General features: G+C 43.3%; 2 protein-coding genes across 8 annotated transcripts in view; both read right to left on the reverse strand.

The window, feature by feature from the left end:
- Positions 1–8,934, reverse strand: part of KHDRBS3 (KH RNA binding domain containing, signal transduction associated 3) — a 94,206-nt gene extending 85,272 nt beyond the window's left edge. For 2 of the 4 annotated variants that reach the window (XR_014579700.1, XM_083824093.1), the window contains exon 1: positions 8,443–8,934. Coding sequence is in view for 3 of the 4 variants with exons in the window: in XM_083824093.1 (XP_083680219.1) it covers positions 8,443–8,530 (88 nt within the window). In the remaining variant the exon portion in view is untranslated. The remainder of the gene's footprint in view (positions 1–8,442) is intronic. The other 2 variants (XM_083824092.1, XM_083824094.1) reach the window with 2 other exon arrangements.
- LOC310895776 (uncharacterized protein) overlaps positions 1–18,974 on the reverse strand; it is a gene marked incomplete at its 5' end in the record, with an annotated part of 669,112 nt that extends 650,138 nt beyond the window's left edge. For all 4 annotated transcript variants that reach the window (XM_083827418.1, XM_083827416.1, XM_083827417.1 and 1 more), the window contains one exon: positions 15,418–18,974. In XM_083827418.1, the coding sequence (XP_083683544.1) occupies positions 15,921–18,974 (3,054 nt within the window). In that variant the 3' untranslated portion in view covers positions 15,418–15,920. The remainder of the gene's footprint in view (positions 1–15,417) is intronic.
- Positions 18,975–19,198: the final 224 nt, after the last annotated feature.

Below are 19,198 nucleotides of genomic sequence, written 5' to 3' on the forward strand. Positions count from 1 at the left end.
ACAGCAAAAAAACCAGACGAACTAAACAGACATTATGATGAACCTCAGAGCTTTTCACTGTTGCAAAATTGAAATCTATCACTTAAGTTTTTAGAAGGGAAGAAGATAAAGGGGCAACTTTTCACATCGATTTACTCCAAGCTGTATCATTCAGCTCTGAATATAGGAGGATACATCATTGCTTTTCTTCCTTCTGCTAAGAAATAAAAATCACAGATCCTCAGTACCTGGTGGTTAAGGAGCTCAGAGAACAGAAACTGAGCTGCTGACCAGAGATCATTACTTTACTGCACACTCTGGCTGGCCACCTCCTAGGAGGATACAGATCAAAAGGAACCAGTATAGAAAAGTTTTGTCCATTATCAGTTAACACAAGAATATACTGTAAAGGAAGAATTCCTGTGTTAAGAATAGTTCTTTGGTTTCCGTACATTGCAGAAACATCACTACTGTCCCAAAGCAGCAGAAAACACAGCTGAAGACATCTAAAAACTTTTTGCTTTCAAAGAAGTTTGCTTTCAGGAATACTGTTACTGCTTCTGGATGATCAGATAGTTGAGACTACAAGTGCATTTACTTTCCAAGCATCCAGTGAATGCAGCCAAATCTTCAGCATCAGAGCAAGAGCAGCAATTTTCACTAGATTCTGTTTTATCCCTGAAAAGGCACCTTCCCTTACTGGTTATTCCTTTTGTACACTCCAAGTGGATTAATAAAGTTGAAGAAAAATAGTAAATCCTCAAAGGATTTGCAACTTCAGATTTTTCATTGTCAGTATATTACACTAAGATCAGCACAGCCGAACTTCTAATCTAAAAGGGAAATTGTTAAGCACAAGAGCAATGGGTTTACTTAAATTATTCCTGATTTAGGTTTCCAATTACTTTGTCAATGAATCTTTCCTGAAGACCTACAAAAGAACACCTAGATAGGCCAAAAATTAAAGATTACCAACTACAAGCACTGAACTGACGTTTGTTTGCTGCTGCCTTGCAACTTCGTTTCTGCTGAGCTGCTAGCTGAAGCCAAGTCTGATAAACACATCAAATAAGAAATGGAAGGCAGCCAGCAAGACAGCAACTGGAAATGGAGAATAGGAAGGAGAGAAATTTAACTTTCCAGATTCTTACGAATCTTACCTTGACAATAAGGTAAAAATTAAAAAGACAACACATGTCATAGGAACAGTAAGTGATAAATATGAAAAAGACGAGTTCTAGCAAAGGAGTATATTTTAAAATAAAGTGCAAGGAGAATAAAACAGGCACTGCTCAACTGTTGAGACAGTTCAGCTTAAGGCACAACACTCAGAATTTAGTTTGGACAAGACCCATAAGATCATCAGGTTCAGCCATCCACCTAACTGCCAAGTCCACTACTAAACTATGTCCCTAAGCACCACATCTACACATTCCTTAAATACTTCTAGGGATGGCAACTCAACCACTTCACTATGCAGCCTGTTCCAGCATCTAACCACCCCTTCTGGGAAGGAATTCTCCCTGTTACACAACCTAGACCTCTGCTGGCGCAATCTCTTCCTCAGCTTCAAGTATCTTCCTTCCAACCTCTAGTTGTTACTCCTCAGCTTCATCTTCGTCCTAAATATCTAGCTTACATCTATGATGCATAGCATAAAATTATCAGAGTGCCAAAGGAGGGCTTTGCACCCTGAGGTGGTCAGGCACTGGAATAGGCTCCCCAGAGAAGTGGTCATGTCACAGAGCCTGCCAGAGTTCAAGAAGTGTTCTGGCAATGTTCTCAGACATAGGGTCTGATTTTGGGGTGGTTCTGTGTGGAGGCATGAGTTAGACTCAATCCTTGTAGGTCCTTTTCAACTCAGGATATTCTGTAATTCTACAATACTGTATATCCTAAATCACTGACCATTATCTGTTATGAGCCTAACAATTTGGTCAAGATCAAGTGTCCAGAAATGCACCTCACTTTGAATCAAGTATGTCAAGAGAAAATCTTATATTTCCTATACTTGATTTAACAGCTAATCACCCAAAGTTTTAGTACTGTGCTTTATTTTCCACTTGCACTCTTTGCTACATATTTCACAATAACTTCAGAGGGCCTCTTAAGAACCTTTTTTCACCTCTGTGGAGGTAGTTATGCACTCAAGCCACAGGTTAATGATCATTTTCACAAATGAATCAGGCTAACAAGCAGCCTACAGACCTTTTATCAAGCTTGCAAAGCATTTTGCAGAGTTCTCCATGATATTCTTGAGGATTAAGATGTACAGAATTCTGTGTCTAGAATGTCATGAGACCGAAATTTTAGTCCATATGACCTTAACATAGTTACAGGGCCACATGAATTTCCTAGCTAGCAATGCACTTGGAGACTACTTTTCTTCCTACTTTTCAGGTGCATCTCTTTTCAGATCATAGAATCATCTAGGTTTGAAAAGATCTTCAGAAATCATCAAGTCCAACCATAAACCTAACCTGCCAAGTCCCATCATTAAATGACATCCTTTAGTGCCACATCCCAATCTCTTGTTTTCTACTCTCTCCAGCTTCATTTCTCTTCTCTGCACATGCCCAGACAACTCAGGATGCCTTAGGTCTTCTTGGCCACCTGGGCACACTGCTGGCTCATGTTCAGCCAGCTGTTTGTTGGCCAGCACCTCCAGGTCCTTTTCTGCTGTGCAGCCTTCCAGACACTTCCCCAAGCCTACACCATTCAAGCAGATCAACAGTCCCTACTTTATCAAGATATGCCACTTACCCAGTGTACCTGCCCTTTATCGTTCTCTATCACTATTAATAACAAACATTAAGCTTGCAAGACTCCTGTAGAGCTCAGCTAACAGTTAATTTACCAGAAACTATTAGTTATGTCAGGTACCAGTTAATCCATTTAAACATGCTTTTTACTGGAACTGCTTAACTTTAATTAGAAAGACATGCAGTACCACATTGAACACTTTACAGAGGCTGCTCAACTCTGAACCCTGATAACCAACTCTTAAAGCACTACCTTATCTCAATTACACCTCAAGTCCAAGTCAGGTGGAGGGAATTCAGGAGGCACAAACATCACATGCATAAATTTTAAGTACACACAAGTAGAGTCAAGCAAGCCATGGGCCAGAGGAGAAGCCATTCAGTGCTGTGACTTTGCAATTTCTCCAGTAAATAAGTGTTCAGAAGGTTAGAGTTTTAATTTGCATGGCTGGTGTCGAAAAGGATTGAAAGTGACAAACCATGTCAGCTTAAATTTGAAACCTTTAAATTTGATCTCTCTCATTGACTGCCAAAGTAAGTGTGCAAGTGAATTAGAAGTCAGCTTTGGGCTCAGTGTGATCATCGGTGAGCAGCTGCAGGCTAGAGTCATGCTTCAGAGCAGATGAGCCCAGGGTGAAGTATGCATGATTATCTTAAGCTGCATTTCGCAGCTTCCCTGTTAACATGACTTGAATGCCTGATAAACCACTTCCCCAGCCTTTCGAGAGACTAAGACTGGAATCTAGTTGTTAACAAGCTCTATAACTTACTTTCCCTGTGCCATTTCACTGGAGTAAAGCAATGAGCCAGCTACAACGAATGTCAACTTGTGAGGTGTTACAGAGCAGAGAAGGTGTGGTCTGGCCAGGACATGAGGGACAGCTACCCCAATGATTGCTTCAAATTCTTATTTCTTTTCAGGCTATGTTAAGAAAAACATAGGTCAGCCCTGTCTGGTTTTATGGGGCTGCCATCAAGCTACATCCATTCATATTACTGTCACAAATTTCTCAGTGCATTATGCCTGCAAAATAACAGTAGTCTGTGAAAGCTTGCAGGGGTTTTGAAGTCTGATTACTAGAAGATAACAGCAGTTTTTGCTTTCTAGTTAACCTCCAGGAATGACAATTTAAAGGGACTTTGAAAAAATCCTTCAGTCTGAAGGGCATATTACAGAATTAACTCTTAAGATTACTTGAAACATTTAAAATCCCACCAGCTTTTCATTTGCTTTACAAAATGCTTACAACCTTCAAAAAGCATTTTGCCAACCTCCAAGAGCAGGACACTTCAAATGAGTTACTTCTTTGCTCATGTGTGAGAATGCAGTGAGAAGTGAATGCAAATGTGAGGTTGTACAGCAGTAGGGGATGTGTAACTCCGTGAGGGACTGGGAACTGGAAGCACCATGCCTGTCTGTCCCACACCACATTTGCCCTCAAAGCAAGAGGATTATTCACTAACAGATTTATATCAAGCTATGTATGTTATTTCAATACATGCTATCAAATGCGCCTTTTAGATCTGTGAAAATTAGAATTCTATTTGTGAAAACTTAAAGAAAATCCTTAGTAAGCACCAGGCAACATTCATATCCCTAGAGGGATTGATTCAAAATATCTATGGAACCTTTATTACATCCCTGCTTTATTTTTATGATGCTATCTTGTCTGCTAAAAAAACAGGTTTATATTCTCCACAACAATACTTTTTACAGTCCTTCCTTGATATTTAGGGAGGTACTGTTTTTAGGAGACATCTATTTGCTTACCAAACTCCTACTCGTGAAGTTTTGAGCACAAAATCCATCAAACCCATACTGATCACAACTGGTCACATGGCTCAGCAAAGCAACCCAACATACAGCTAGCACATACAGCCATCTACTGATCAGAGGGCTTATTCCTCTATGTCTTGCTCGACAGTAGTTTAAGGGTAGCCTTGGTGACTGAAACACTACCTTAAGTCTCAGAATAACTGAAGTGAGATCATAAGGAAGAATTACACAAGGCCAGTCTATATAGAAGTAAAAACCATCTTTCAGGGTACATACTGGGACTCTACCCCCTAATCTAAGGGATTTCAGCTGCCCTAATCTTAATTATAGAGTTCCTTCCACCTACACATTTACCATCATACAAAGCAAGTGCCAGACATCAGCTTGTCTTCCCATCACAAAACAAGCCTGGTATTGACATGTTTTTTGCAGTGAACTTCTGTTATCATACAATCTCACATCCTGTACTCAACATTCACAAAATACTTGTCAAATCAATACTACACACAGGTCTGTAAGAGGATGAAAATAAAGTCACTCTTCTTACTGATCTTTCTGCATTTTATAGCATCACTTGTGAACTAAGTTATTACAATCAACATTACACTTGAGCATTTACCAACACTCACATGCAATCCAAAATGTGAATAGCTATCAAAAACATTGAAAAGCTGCTCGGTGCCTTGCAATGATAAAGAATTGGTTTGATCTCAGAAGTATCTCCTCTACATACAGAAAGTATTTTCTTTTTTTATGTAAAACAGTACCTGACAGTTGTGAATTGGAAAAATACAAATTACTATATTTTTGCTCATTCACAGAACTTTATCTTTGTCAAGATTCTTCATCTACAGAACCTTTAAGGCAGTAACTGGACATAACATTCCAGCTCCCATTGTCTGGTACCAGACACAGATTAATCCTATTAGCATGGACACCTTATTGCACATGCAAAAGAGGTCCACTTCCAACCTGTAACATGCTTAATCACTTGCAGATAAAAATAAGTCCTTTTTAAAGAGACTTACTGTTCAAGTATACCAGTAAACCCCATTCAAAGCAGAAAAGGATACAGTCTAGCCTCCTTCATAAGATTACTACTGCCCTAAAATTTAAGCATTAAATATGTCATTGATTCTTTAAAACAATTTCAGCAATGGACTGCATCCCAAAGAGGCAAGTCTCCAAATGCTTGAACAGTTTTGAACAAGAAAAACCAGTACTATGCCAGGGCAATGAAGAATACTGATCTTTGATTTTAAAGCTTTGAAAATGCTGAAAGGTCTTATTAGGGAGAGGAAACAGTTACCTCTGGAAATTGTTACCTCAATTCCAGAATAGATTAACAATACTGCCCATAAAAAAACTCTTGCAGCATCCTAGTCATCGCTCTGTTTCAGCGAACTACCTTGAAACCGGAAAGCATGTCAAGCGCTATTTTTCCTGTATCATTTACAATTATGCAATTTGTATGTATCCAAATTGTAATTATAAGTATAATATGCAAATATGTCCACTTGTGTGAAAGCTATAATTAACAAATTTTTGAAAGTCTATACACAGGACCACTTCTCCCTAGAAGCCAAGTTTCAACATGGGTAGAGCAGAAATTTTAGTGATGTTGCTCTTTTGTCTAAGCAGCGCACACTTCAGCACCTCAAAAGGATTTGCTGGCTCAACCACAGAATTTTTACGAATCAGTCTGAAGTTTCTGGAGAAAGTTGGCTTATCTACAGTATTTCAGTTAAAGTAAATGCAAATAGTAAATGTAATATTGTAAGACATCAGAAACACCATTATATAATTAAGCCAGTTATTTTAAGCACTTAAAGCCTTTGGGAAGATCTCCTACAACTGGGTAAAGACACTGAAGCATGCTTCACTCTAAACTGAAGAGCTACGCAAGCTAGGTTTTAGAAAATAGACAAGCCATTTCATTTGCCTTATTAAACTGTCATAGAAAGAACTCAGTGAACCTGACATACAAAATGCAAACTGAAATTACATATCTTTTTCCACTAATTGCATTAATTTACCTGCAAATAACAATTGAGACAAATGAACCAGACACTGATAAAGTTTTGTCAAGACAATGGGGGCTGTAAAATATCTTTTCTTAGTCATGTATCTCCTACTTACATTACACAGACAATTTGCCTTTGATTCTTTGACTGTATATCTGCCTAGGAGGATTTCACATAGAAATTACAGAAATATGCATCTTAAACTACAGCTGACTGATTGATACTGTCCTGTTTAATAATTTTACCTAACAGGCAAAATGCTTCAGATTTAACACAGTACTGTCAAAGTAAACAAAAAATCCCAAGATTAAAATACAGGTCGGATCCATGTCATCTACATTTTTTCCATGGAACACACCAATTTTTGCAACTGGAAATATGCATGCAGATACCAGGTATTACACAGTAAAAAGCAGGCAGAAGTTTATCCTCTAATTTAATTTCAATGGGAACTGCAAAAACCTATCAGTGTCCCAGAAAGTCAGGATTCTGGTAACAGTTGTAAGATCATGTATAGTTCCATAAATAATGTTTGAAATATACATACTTCTGTAACTTCCTAACAATAATTACACAATTTACACAATCTGCACATGTAAAAAATCCACTATTATTAACTGAAAGTAACTTCACTAATTTGCAGCCTTAAGTTTCTAGTCATCAAGCTAAATTTTAGCACTTACAGCAAACAAACATCTGTTTGTTAATCCAATTCCCTTTCCCCCACTATCAGTGGCACAATTCCAAATTCAGAACCAGGAAAAATATGCAAAATACCAACAGCCCAAAGGCGCACAGCTACAAATCACATGGCATATGCATTCCACAGCTGAAACTGTGACAGCTACCTGTAACTCCAGAATATTTTAGACAACAGCTGATTCCCCATCAGATTTAGGGACTGGCATTTGCAGTCCATTACACATCAAAAAGTATGTCAGTGCATTAAAAGAAGCATTGATTGAGACCTGTTCCTGTGATGTGAAGTACAGGAGTACAGCTCTGCAATCGCTTCAATTGAAGCAAAAATCATTTGGTTTTCCTGAGGTTACGCGCTGATCTAATGTAACATTTTACCTGACCATCCCAAGCACTCTATCTACAGAGCTGCGCTTGAAAGTCACCTGCTAATTACCCATTTCCAAATTTACTTGAGGCATTAGAGCACAAGTCACATGGGACTTTACTGAAACAAAGAACCAGCACTTTGCAGCTTATGTGACATGTCAGATACAAAGGACACAGGATCACATCTGATTATCTGGAGCTACATAACTGAAAACATTTTCTGTTTGATTATCCGGAGGTATATAATTGAAAAAGAGCGTGTTTCCAAAAAAAATCAATGAAATAACTGAAGTATTAAGGTACAACCAAGACCTAGAGCCACAAGTTCCTGGGCAAAGATACAGATTCTAGTGTCCTTTTGAAAAAGGATCACGCATCTATAAACCATAAGCTATTTATTATGCAGAAACACCCCAGCATGCTAAACCAGGAAAGCATTAGGGGCATTTAACAGCACAGCCAACTTCCAGCCCAAGAGATCCTAAACCCGTAGCCATCCTATGCAAGTCGGCTTGGGATAATTCAACCAGTGACCGTCTCTGCTTGCCTGAAATCCACCTCTGGAGGAAAGCTGAGACTTGGGGATATCGGTGCCGGATTTACAGCTGCTCGTGGAGACGGAGCGGGTCTGGCCGAGCACCCCCATCTCTCGGGGGATCACCACCGTTACCCCCCGGCCCCACAGACCCCCAGGGACCCCTCGGAGGGCTGGAGGGGGGTCCCCAAACCCCCTTCGGGAGCTGGCAGCGGGGGAGGCGAAACAGATAAGGGGGGGGACCCCGGCGGAAAGTTCGAGCAGCGCGGCAGGGGCCGCCCCCAAGCCGCCCCTCACCTTGGTTGACCAGGCGCAGGGCGTGGGTGAAGGACGGGTCCAGGGAGTCCTTCTCGGCCATCAGCTCGGGCAGGTACTTCTCGTCCATGCCGGAGGCACGGAGAGCCGGAGCCCCAGCGGGGAAGGAGGAAGAGGAGGAGGCGGTGCGGGGCTGCGTCCCGGGCGGCGGTAAATCCTCGGAGGCAGCGCTTCCCAACCCCGGCCGCCTCCCGCCAGGGGCTGCGGGGACGCATCCAGAGGGCAGCGCCGCGAGCCCCCGGCCGAGAGCGGGGAGGGAAGGGGCGCCGAGCCCCCCTCCCCCGGTCCTGCTCCGGGCACGGAAAAAATCCCTTTACGGAGACGCGCGGGGGGGGTTAAGCGGTTCAAAGCGCGCTGGCCCCCAGGAAAAAAAAATCAATGGGTTAATTAATTAATTAAAAAAAAAAACGGAGGCTGCGTGCGCAGCGTCCGGACCCGCACCTGCCGCCGCGCAGCGCCGACTGAGCGGGCGAGCCCCGCCGCGCCAGGTTTAAATACCCCCGCGGAGGCCACGCCCCCCTTGGCCACGCCCACAAGCCGTTGAGCCTCGCCCCTCGCGGACCGTTGCTCCGCCCCCGCCCCTCCCAACGGGCGGTACCGGTTCGGCCCCCTCGTGTGCCGCCCCGCCCATGGGGGCGCCGCTTGCTATTGGATGGTTTGGGCTGTCAGTTAGGGGGGCGCCGCGGGTAAGGATTGGTCGTTGCGCTTCCGAGAGCCCCGCCCCTTCCGTTCTGTCCCGCCCCTTCGTTCGGCGGGGGCTGGGCTGGGGCGGGGCGGGGCTGTGGCGGCGGCCCCGTGCGGGTGGGCGGGGTAGGGGAGCGGTGAGCTGAGGGGAGCTGACGGGTTGGGAATAGTTAGGGGGGCTGATGGGAGTTGTGGGGGGCTGTGAAGGGTTGTGAGGGGCTGCGGGCGGCCGTGAAGGGTATTGAGGGGCTCTGAGGAACGTTGAGGGGCTCTGAGGGGCTGCGAGGGGTCGTGAGGGGATCTGAGGGGTAGTGAGGGGCTCTGAGGGGTAGTGAGGGGCTGCGAGGGGTCGTGAGGGGCTCTGAGGGGTTTTGAGAGGCTGCGAGGAGTTTTGAGAGGCTGCAAGAGGTCTTGAGGGGCTCTGAGGGGTCGTGAGGGGTTTTAAGGGGCATCAAGGGGCGGTCTCTCCCCTTGAAATCCCCATGGCGGAGACCCCCTGAGGGGATGTGAGCCCCTAATCCCCGCCTCAGGACCTGCTGCCCTCAGGACCCCTAGGCCGGGCCAAGAACGTCGAGATTAGCTCATTAAATGAGAACTGAAACCACGATTTTTAACTTTTTTTCTCCCCCGAATAGCGGTCGTTCTGTTTATCCAGCGTTTTGTATTTGTGTCTCTCGTACAAAGCACTTCATAAATATTAGCTAGAAAATCATACCACTGAATTACACGACTTCGAGTTTGTGATTCAATAGCAGCCCATTTCACAGGTAAGAAAGCAAGTTCGAGAGACTCAGCCTGTTTTCCCGTTTTTTCGGTGAATGCACTCGGTATATTAGATCATTATTCACTCTGATCTTTCACTTTGAGACTTTACATGGCCTCCTCATTAGACCTTAGGTGTTTTATCAACGAGTCTTTGGTGACAAAAGCCCTGAGTAAATGAGAACAACCATTCTCCCCAGTAACACAGCACAAGGGCAAAACGAAAACACAAAATCACTGATGCCAAAATCCTAATACTAAATTTCGTAATCACTTTGACATGATCAGCTACAGTTAAAAGACCACTGAAACAATCTTTTTTTCTGTGACAATAATCGAATAATCTCACATTTGTATTTCATGCAAAATAGGTTTGTAATGCATCTTAGTCATGTCCTTGCAAAAGGGAGAAAAAAAGCTCCGAAAAAGGCTAACATGAGAAATCACTCACTCAATGCTTAGAAGAAGGGGTTAAGGTTCCCTTCTGAGAATTACATGTGCTCTTTCACCCTCAGAATAGAAGGGCCATCTATTAAGGTATGTTGCATCTTGTTATATTTCACAGATTGGAATATCTCATAAAAAATGTTTGATGCTTTACAGTATAAAATATACTTGATTTACATTCTCTGTACTACCCCTCCAAATAAATCTGACCCAGCAGTAACAAGAACCAGAAACAAATTTACAGAAATATATTTTTAAAATTCTCCTGCATGACATCAAACTTGACAGATACTACTAAAACATACAAGGAACTGCAAAAAGTTGGATTACAATGAATGTTTTGTTTCAACCTTCTACATACATCTTCTATAAAAAAAAATACTGAAATGCAGCCATCTGTTGTGAAACAGGCAGACACACACAACTTTGACACAGAACAATATGTAGGAGTGTAATCTTTATTGAATGACCTGGAGCAAAATAATCCCTACCTTTGCCTGTAAAGCCAAAAATATATTTAAAGTCCCTCTACAGCATACAGAACCTCAGACAGAAAGGTAGCTGTATTATACAAATGGTATAAAACACAATGTACCTTTCTTGGAAAAAGTCATATTCCCCCCGGTACCTGATTAAATAAACATTTGATGTTTTATAAAAAGACAACAGTATTTCTTCCCAAAGTATACCAATTCCCTCTGGTTTTCAATATAGAAAGGCTTACTGTATGTCTAAACACTGGTTTCTCACCAGGTCTGTAATAACGTAGGAAGTGTAAAATTATCCACAGTTTATCCTGTCATTGAAACTCACACCTGCACATAACAATATATTGTTTTCTCCAGTGAAATTCACTGGGATATAATGAAATGAGGAGGACAGAACAGATGGAAGTACATGGTATGGAAAGCAGCTTAGGTTACCTGTTTACCTGGAAAAAAACTCCAAAGCATAGTTCTTACTGTCCAGAAAAAAAAAAGCAGGAATCACCAAATCTTAAGGATTGATTGCTTTCCTGCTACTGAAATCTATACAAAGCTTGAAAAACAGCTTGGTCGAGGAACTGCCCAGTAAGTACTAGCTTTACTTTTCACAAATGTGTAAAAATCATGAGTCCGAACTTTTAAACTTCACAGTTAAAGTGCTTACGCCTACTCTCCAGCAGTAAAATTAACAGGATTTTTTACACGTGTCCATTCTGCTGTCTGCATGCACGTGGCAGTCTCACGAAGTTGGTTCAGTAGGTGTTTATCAGCTGGGAACCAACGTCAGAGTAGCGTCTCTCAAAGCACCAGTTCTGTGACCTGTCAGTGTGTCTGTCAATTATTAAGAAAAAAAGGTAGATGCCAAAATTAATATCTACATAATTGAAGCACTAGGACATTTTAGTACCTTTGCCCTCTGCCGTACAATTCAGTTCCTTACTTCTTGTACCTCTTGACACAGGCAAAGGGACGTCTGAGGATTGTGTGAAGAGGCTGTAACTGAGCTGCATCCTCGCTCTGGCACAACTTGTTGCAGGCACATTTTCTTTATTTACTGGGTCAGAATAACAAGCAGTATTTTCACAATTAAGTCTTTGTACCTAATATTGCAAGCGCACCGAGATATTCATGATTTTACCCAAATTACCATCCACTCATTTTTATTTTATATGACTGGTGTTATTCCATTTACTCAACAATCATATTAAGCTGCCACTGACCGCAGTAGACTTTACATGCCTTTAATGTACTTACCTCTGATTTACCAGGTCCTGATTTAAAGCACAAACCATAGCAGACTGTTAAGGAATTATTAATTATTTAAGCCTTCAGCTCATTAAAATGCGTACAGCTGAAGACCTATAGAAGCAAAATCTATTTTGGGAAATAGTTTGTCACAAATACCACATCTAGTGAATATGTCCTTGATGTGACTCACCATGGTTCTGATTAGCATGTTGCTAAGTAGGTGCTGGCTTCCTTAGTGCTTTAATATATCACTTGCCAATTTCTATTAGGCACATTGAAATTATCATTGCACTCCTTACCCCAGTATTGCTGTGGCCATTTCTTTATTTTATTTTATTTTTATTTCTTTTTTATTATTATTGTTTGCATTTGGACTAAAGTACGAAGAAATAGACAAGAGCAAACTATCAATCAACGCATGTATCACGAAATGTTTTCAGAAGCTCTGGAGGCTTTCTTCTGAATTGTGGCTCTCTCTTTTACCCTGTTCGCTCCATAGTTAAAAGTGAAGGCCGCTTTCATCTGCAAGGAAATTTACTCCTAAGGCTGTGTCTTTTAAAAGATCTGTTACATGGATTTCATATCTTATTCACTCTTTCTCTACACTTCTTTCTAAGAGAAGCAAGATTTACAGGAAAAAAGTAGCTCGTGTGAGGAAAAAAAAAAATCTGGTAGATAAGCTCTTTACCACATTATTCATAGCCACTGAAGTATGTGCATGTGCCTGCTCATCCAAGTCTCTGTTTTGTACCTTGTTTTATGGTATTAAATGTCAGAAACGGGCTGACAGGAACCTCATGGAGTTCAACAAGGGCTAGATCAGGGCAACCTAACCTGCTATAAGATCTGCTTCTCCTGGGAGGTGGTCTTCAAGGTATGTTCCAACACAAACCATTCAGTGATTCTGTGAAGTGCAAAGTCCTGCACCTGGAGAGGAACAACCCCAGGCACCAGTACGTGCTGGTGGCCACCCAGCTGGAAAGCAGCTCTGCAGAAAAGGACTTTGCAGCTCTGCAGAAAAGGTGTTCAACTGGTGGACACCAAGTTGAACATGAGCCAGCAGTGTGCCCTTGTAGCATCAAAAGCCAACAGCCTCCTGGGCTGCATTGGGAAAAGCGTTGCCAGGAGGTCGAAGGAGGTGATCCTTCCCCTCTATGCAGAGCTGGTGAGGCCACACCTGGAGAGCTGTGTCCAGTTGTGGGTTCTTCAGTACCAGAGAGAAGTAAACATACTGGAGACAGTCCGATATAGGCCCAACCATATGATGAAGAGATTGAAGCACCTCTCCTGTGAGGAAAGGCTGAGAGAGCTGGGACTGTTCAGCCTGGAGAAGAGACAGCTCAGGGGGGGTCTCTTCAATGTCTATAAATACCTGAAGGGAGGATGCAAAGAGAGCAGAGCCAGGCTCTTTTCAGTGGTTCCCAGTGACAGGACGAGGCGATGGGCACAAACAGGAACATAGGAGGTCCCATCTGAACATTAGGGCTTTACTGTGCAGGTGATTGAGCACTGGCACAGGTTACCCAGAGAAATTGTGGAGTCTCTCTCCTTGGAGATCTTAAAAAAACATCTGGACATGGTCCAGGGCAACCAGCTTTAGGTGTAGACTGCTTGAGCAGGGGTGTTGAACCATTGATACTACAGCAAAACAAGTAAATAACAATTTTTTTCATTGTAAATGCGTGGTAAACATCATCTGTGAAATCATCTGGACTGTGATCCCAATATCATTTACTTCTTTCCCGCCCGAGTTGGCCTAGACTTCTGCTTAAGTTATCATCTTCATTACGTTCTTCCGCTCTTATAAGAAAGAAAAATATTTCTAATTGCTTATAACACTAAGTGGAATGGTATATACTCGTCTGTTCTTAGACGTAATCAAAATGGTTAACTTACCCACACCTGTTTTCTGTCAACTGTGATTCAGTTCTAGATTGCAACTCCTCATATTTTTTGCCTGTGACATTAAGATTTTGCCATAATTTTGTTGCTGTTGTTTCGGTATAACATTCATAATGGCTAATTCTGAACAATCCTGTTAGTATATCATTTAACTTTCCTTAAAAATCTCATGGGCAACTGTTATGATAAAAATCATTTCTTGAACTGCTGTCTTCCAGAGAGCGGAAAACTGTGTCACTAATCTCTGCTTGGGCTGACCTCCTGCTATCCAGGTTGAACACCTAGTACATGAAGCGTGTAAGAACTGGAGAGATCAACGATTACATCATTTGTAGCAGGCAAATTTTAGCATTCCTCCTTACTCTTTTCCGGCTTTTAAAAGCATCACAACAGCCTCTCCATTTTCTTGTACAGTAATTGAGGCAATACACTGCAGTGAGTTCACCACCTTGTTCATTATATTCATGTAACCCATGATCCACAGGGCTTTTTTCTTTTACTTATACATTATTGCTAATGGCAGTTGTAACAGTGCATGTAGTCCTGGAACTGCATGCACATATGCCTTGATCATATGATCTACCTTCAGACACTGAAATATTTCATAAGATTAAACAGTCTCTTCTAATTTTGCTTTAATTAAGATGCAATGATTTTACATCCTTCTGTCCCAGTATTGGTTTTGTACACATTTTTATTAAAAATCTAGATTTTGACATTTTCCTTTATGCACTTCCCAATATTTCATATAGTTCTGATGATGCAAAAAATATCGGTATTGTCATGGTGAAAGGACTTCTTTTTGTATGCTCTTTCTTTCTTATATCTAATAAGAATTTTAAGTATAGTTCTGTATGTATAAAATGGCTTATAAATAGTTTCTGGCTACTTCTTTCTTGATCCTGGACTGTAGCTATAAAAGAATGTTGCATTATTGCTGAATTTCTCTGCTCTGTACTTTTGCCAAATTGTGTGCACTTTCCTTTCCTTTTTTTTTTTTTTTTTTCCCTGTGTAGCGTTCTTGTAGATATGGTGTGCTTTGTACACTTTGTGACTGTCTTCTCTACTGCCGAACAATCTACATGTGCTACAAACCTGCATGCATCCGGGCTTTCCACATGCCTCTTTTATTGCTCTGAACCTGGGTGGTGCCAAAATCCATTTCACCCTTATCTTTGTTATACCTGTCATTGTTGTGGTTTAACCCGGCTGGCAGCTAAACACCACACAGCCGTTCGCTCACCCTCCCCCCTCCCTCTCTGGGATGGGGGGAGAGAAACGGGAAAGTGAAGCCTGTGAGTTGAGATAAAGACAGTTTATTAAGACAGGAAAATAATAATAACAATAATAATAATAATAGTGATAATGGTAATAGTATTAACAATAATAATGTGTAAGAAAACAAGTGATGCACAATGCAATTGCTCACCACCCGCTGACCGATGCCCAGCCTATTCCCGAGCAGCCGGCCCCCCCACCCCGGCCAGCCACCCCTATATATTGTTTAGCATGACGTCAGATGGTATGGAATACCCCTTTGGCCAGTTTGGGTCAGCTGTCCTGGGTCTGTCCCCTCCCAGCTCCTGCTGCACCCCCAGCCTGCTCGCTGGCAGGACAGAGCGAGAAGCCGAAAAGTCCTTGGCCTGGTGTAAACACTGCTCTGCAACAATTAAAACATCAGCATGTTATCAGCGCTCTTCTCATCCTAATCCAAAACATAGCACCCTACCAGCTACTATGAGGGAACATTAACTCTGTCCTAACTGGAACCAGGACAGATATCCACCCCTTATTCCATACCATTTATGTCATGCTCAGGTTACACTCTGTCCAATACATTCTAATTAATCACCATTTTCATCTATGATATATAGCAATCATGGTAGTGATGACATACATTATTATATAGTAATTAACATACTACAATTCAACTCATGGGCTATTCTCACCCAGTATCAAATCCCCTTGAGGTACACACCGGACCTCCCCATTCTTTTGCATTACCCACCAAGTGCATCCAGGTCCCTGAGCAAAAGCAATTCCACGAATGGGTTTGCCTTTTCCTGAGGCAGGAGTAGCCCAGACTGTTTTACCCAGCATGTTTCTTACGTGCACTACAGGAACTTTATCCCCTTCTACAGTGCGTAACAGGTTTGATTGGGCAGGTCCAGCTCGGTTGGCAGATCCCCTGGTATTGACTAACCAGGTGGCCTTTGCCAAATGTGTATCCCAATTTTTGAATGTCCCAGCACCCATTGCTTTCAGTGTAGTCTTCAACAGTCCATTGTATCGTTCAACTTTTCCAGAGGCTGGTGCATGATAGGGGATGTGATACACCCACTCAATACCATGTTCTTTGGCCCAAGTGTCTATAAGGTTGTTTCGGAAATGAGTCCCGTTGTCTGACTCAATTCTGTCTGGGGTGCCATGTCGCCATAAGACTTGCTTTTCAAGGCCCAGGATAGTGTTCCGGGCGGTGGCATGGGGCACAGGATATGTTTCCAGCCATCCGGTGGTTGCTTCCACCATTGTAAGTACGTGGCGCTTGCCGTTGCGGGTTTGAGGGAGTGTGATGTAATCAATCTGCCAGGCCTCTCCATATTTATATTTCAGCCATCGTCCTCCATACCAAAGAGGTTTTGACCGTTTGGCTTGCTTGATTGCAGCACATGTTTCACAGTCATGAATAACCTGTGCTATAGTGTCCATGGTCAGGTCCACCCCTCGATCACGAGCCCATCTGTAGGTTGCATCTCTACCTTGATGGCCTGAGGTGTCATGGGCCCATCGGGCTATAAATAATTCACCTTTATGTTGCCAGTCCAGGTCCACCTGAGCCACTTCAATCTTAGCAGCCTGATCCACCTGCTGGTTGTTTTGGTGTTCTTCAGTAGCCCGATTCTTGGGCACATGAGCATCTACATGGCGTACCTTTACAACCAGGTTCTCTACCCGGGCAGCAATATCTTGCCACAATGCCGCAGCCCAGATGGGCTTGCCCCTGCGCTGCCAGTTGTTCTGCTTCCATTGCTGTAACCACCCCCACAGGGCATTTGCTACCATCCATGAATCAGTATAGAGATAGAGAACTGGCCACTTTTCTCGTTCAGCAATATCTAAAGCCAGCTGAATGGCTTTTACTTCTGCAAACTGACTCGATTCACCTTCTCCCTCAGCAGCTTCTGCAACTCGTCGTGTAGGACTCCATACAGCAGCTTTCCATCTCCGATGCTTTCCCACAATACGACAGGACCCATCAGTGAACAAGGCATATTTCTTCTCATTTTCCGGTAGCTTGTTGTACAGGGGGGCTTCTTCAGCACGACCCACCTCCTCCTCTGGTGATATCCCAAAGTATTTGCCTTCTGGCCAGTCCATAATCACCTCCAAGATTCCTGGGCGACTGGGGTTTCCTATTCGAGCCCGCTGAGTAATCAGTGCAACCCACTTGCTCCATGTAGCATCAGTTGCATGATGCGTAGAGGGGACCCTTCCTTTGAACATCCAGCCTAGTACCGGCAGTCGGGGTGCCAGGAGGAGCTGCGCTTCAGTACCGACCACTTCCGAAGCAGATCGAACTCCTTCATATGCTGCCAATATCTCCTTTTCAGTTGGAGTATAGCGGGCTTCAGATCCTCTGTATCCCCGACTCCAAAACCCCAGGGGTCGACCTCGAGTTTCCCCAGGTTCTTTCTGCCAGAGGCTCCAGGTGGGACCATTCTCTCCGGCTGCGGTGTAGAGCACATTCTTTACATCTGGTCCTGTTCGGACTGGCCCGAGGGCTACTGCATGAACTATTTCCTGCTTAATTTGTTCAAAGGCTTGTCGTTGCTCAGGGCCCCATTCAAAAGCATTCTTCTTACGGGTTACTTGGTAGAGCGGGTTTACAATCAGACTGTAATTTGGAATATGCATTCTCCAAAACCCCACGACACCTAGGAAAGTTTGTGTTTCTTTTTTGCTAGTTGGTGGAGACATAGCTGTTATTTTGTTGATCACATCCATTGGGATTTGACGGCGTCCATCTTGCCATTTTATTCCTAAAAACTGGATCTCTCGTGCAGGTCCTTTAACTTTATTCTGTTTTATGGCAAAACCGGCCTTCAGAAGGATTTGGACTATTTTCTTCCCTTTCTCGAAAACTTCTTCTGCAGTGTCACCCCACACAATGATGTCATCGATGTACTGCAGGTGTTCAGGAGCTTCCCCCTGCTCCAGCGCAGACTGGATCAGTCCATGGCAAATGGTAGGGCTGTGTTTCCACCCCTGGGGCAGCCGATTCCAAGTATATTGGACTCCCCTCCAAGTGAAAGCAAACTGTGGCCTGCACTGTGCTGCTAGAGGGATGGAGAAAAATGCATTAGCGATATCAATTGTGGCATACCACTTGGCTGCCTTTGATTCCAGTTCATACTGGAGTTCTAGCATGTCCGGCACTGCAGCACTCAGTGGTGGCGTGACTTCGTTCAGGCCACGATAGTCCACTGTTAGTCTCCACTCACCATTAGACTTTCGCACTGGCCATATGGGACTATTAAAAGGTGAATGAGTCTTGCTGATCACTCCTTGGCTCTCCAGTTGACGAATTAGCTTATGGATGGGACTCAGGGAGTCTCGGTTGGTGCGATATTGCCGCCGGTGCACAGTTGTGGTAGCGATCGGCACTTGCTGTTCTTCAACCCTCAGCAACCCCACAACAGAAGGGTCCTCTGAGAGACCAGGCAAGGTAGACAACTGTTTAATGTCCTCTGTCTCCAAAGCAGCTATGCCAAAAGCCCAGCGGAACCCTTTTGGGTCCTTGAAATATCCTCTTCTAAGATAGTCTATGCCAAGGATGCACGGAGCATCTGGGCCAGTCACAATACGGTGCTTTTGCCACTCATTACCGGTTAGACTCACTTCAGCCTCCAATACAGTTAACTGCTGGGATCCCCCCGTCACACCATAAATACAGATGGGCTCTGGCCCTTTATAGCTTGATGGCATTAGAGTACATTGTGCACCGGTGTCTACCAAAGCCTTATACTTCTGTGCGTCTGACGTGCCAGGCCATCGAATCCACACAGTCCAATAAACTCGATTGTCCCTTTCCTCCCCCTGGCTGGAGGCAGGGCCCCTCTAGTCCTGGTCAGAATCTTCATTTCTGTGTTTAAAGGACTGCCTGCTGGAAGTTGGAGCAGCAAACCTTTCAGAGAACTCCTTTTTCCCAA

This window comes from Anser anser (genome assembly GCF_964211835.1).
Source record: "Anser anser genome assembly, chromosome: 2".
Taxonomy (NCBI): Eukaryota; Metazoa; Chordata; class Aves; order Anseriformes; family Anatidae; genus Anser; species Anser anser.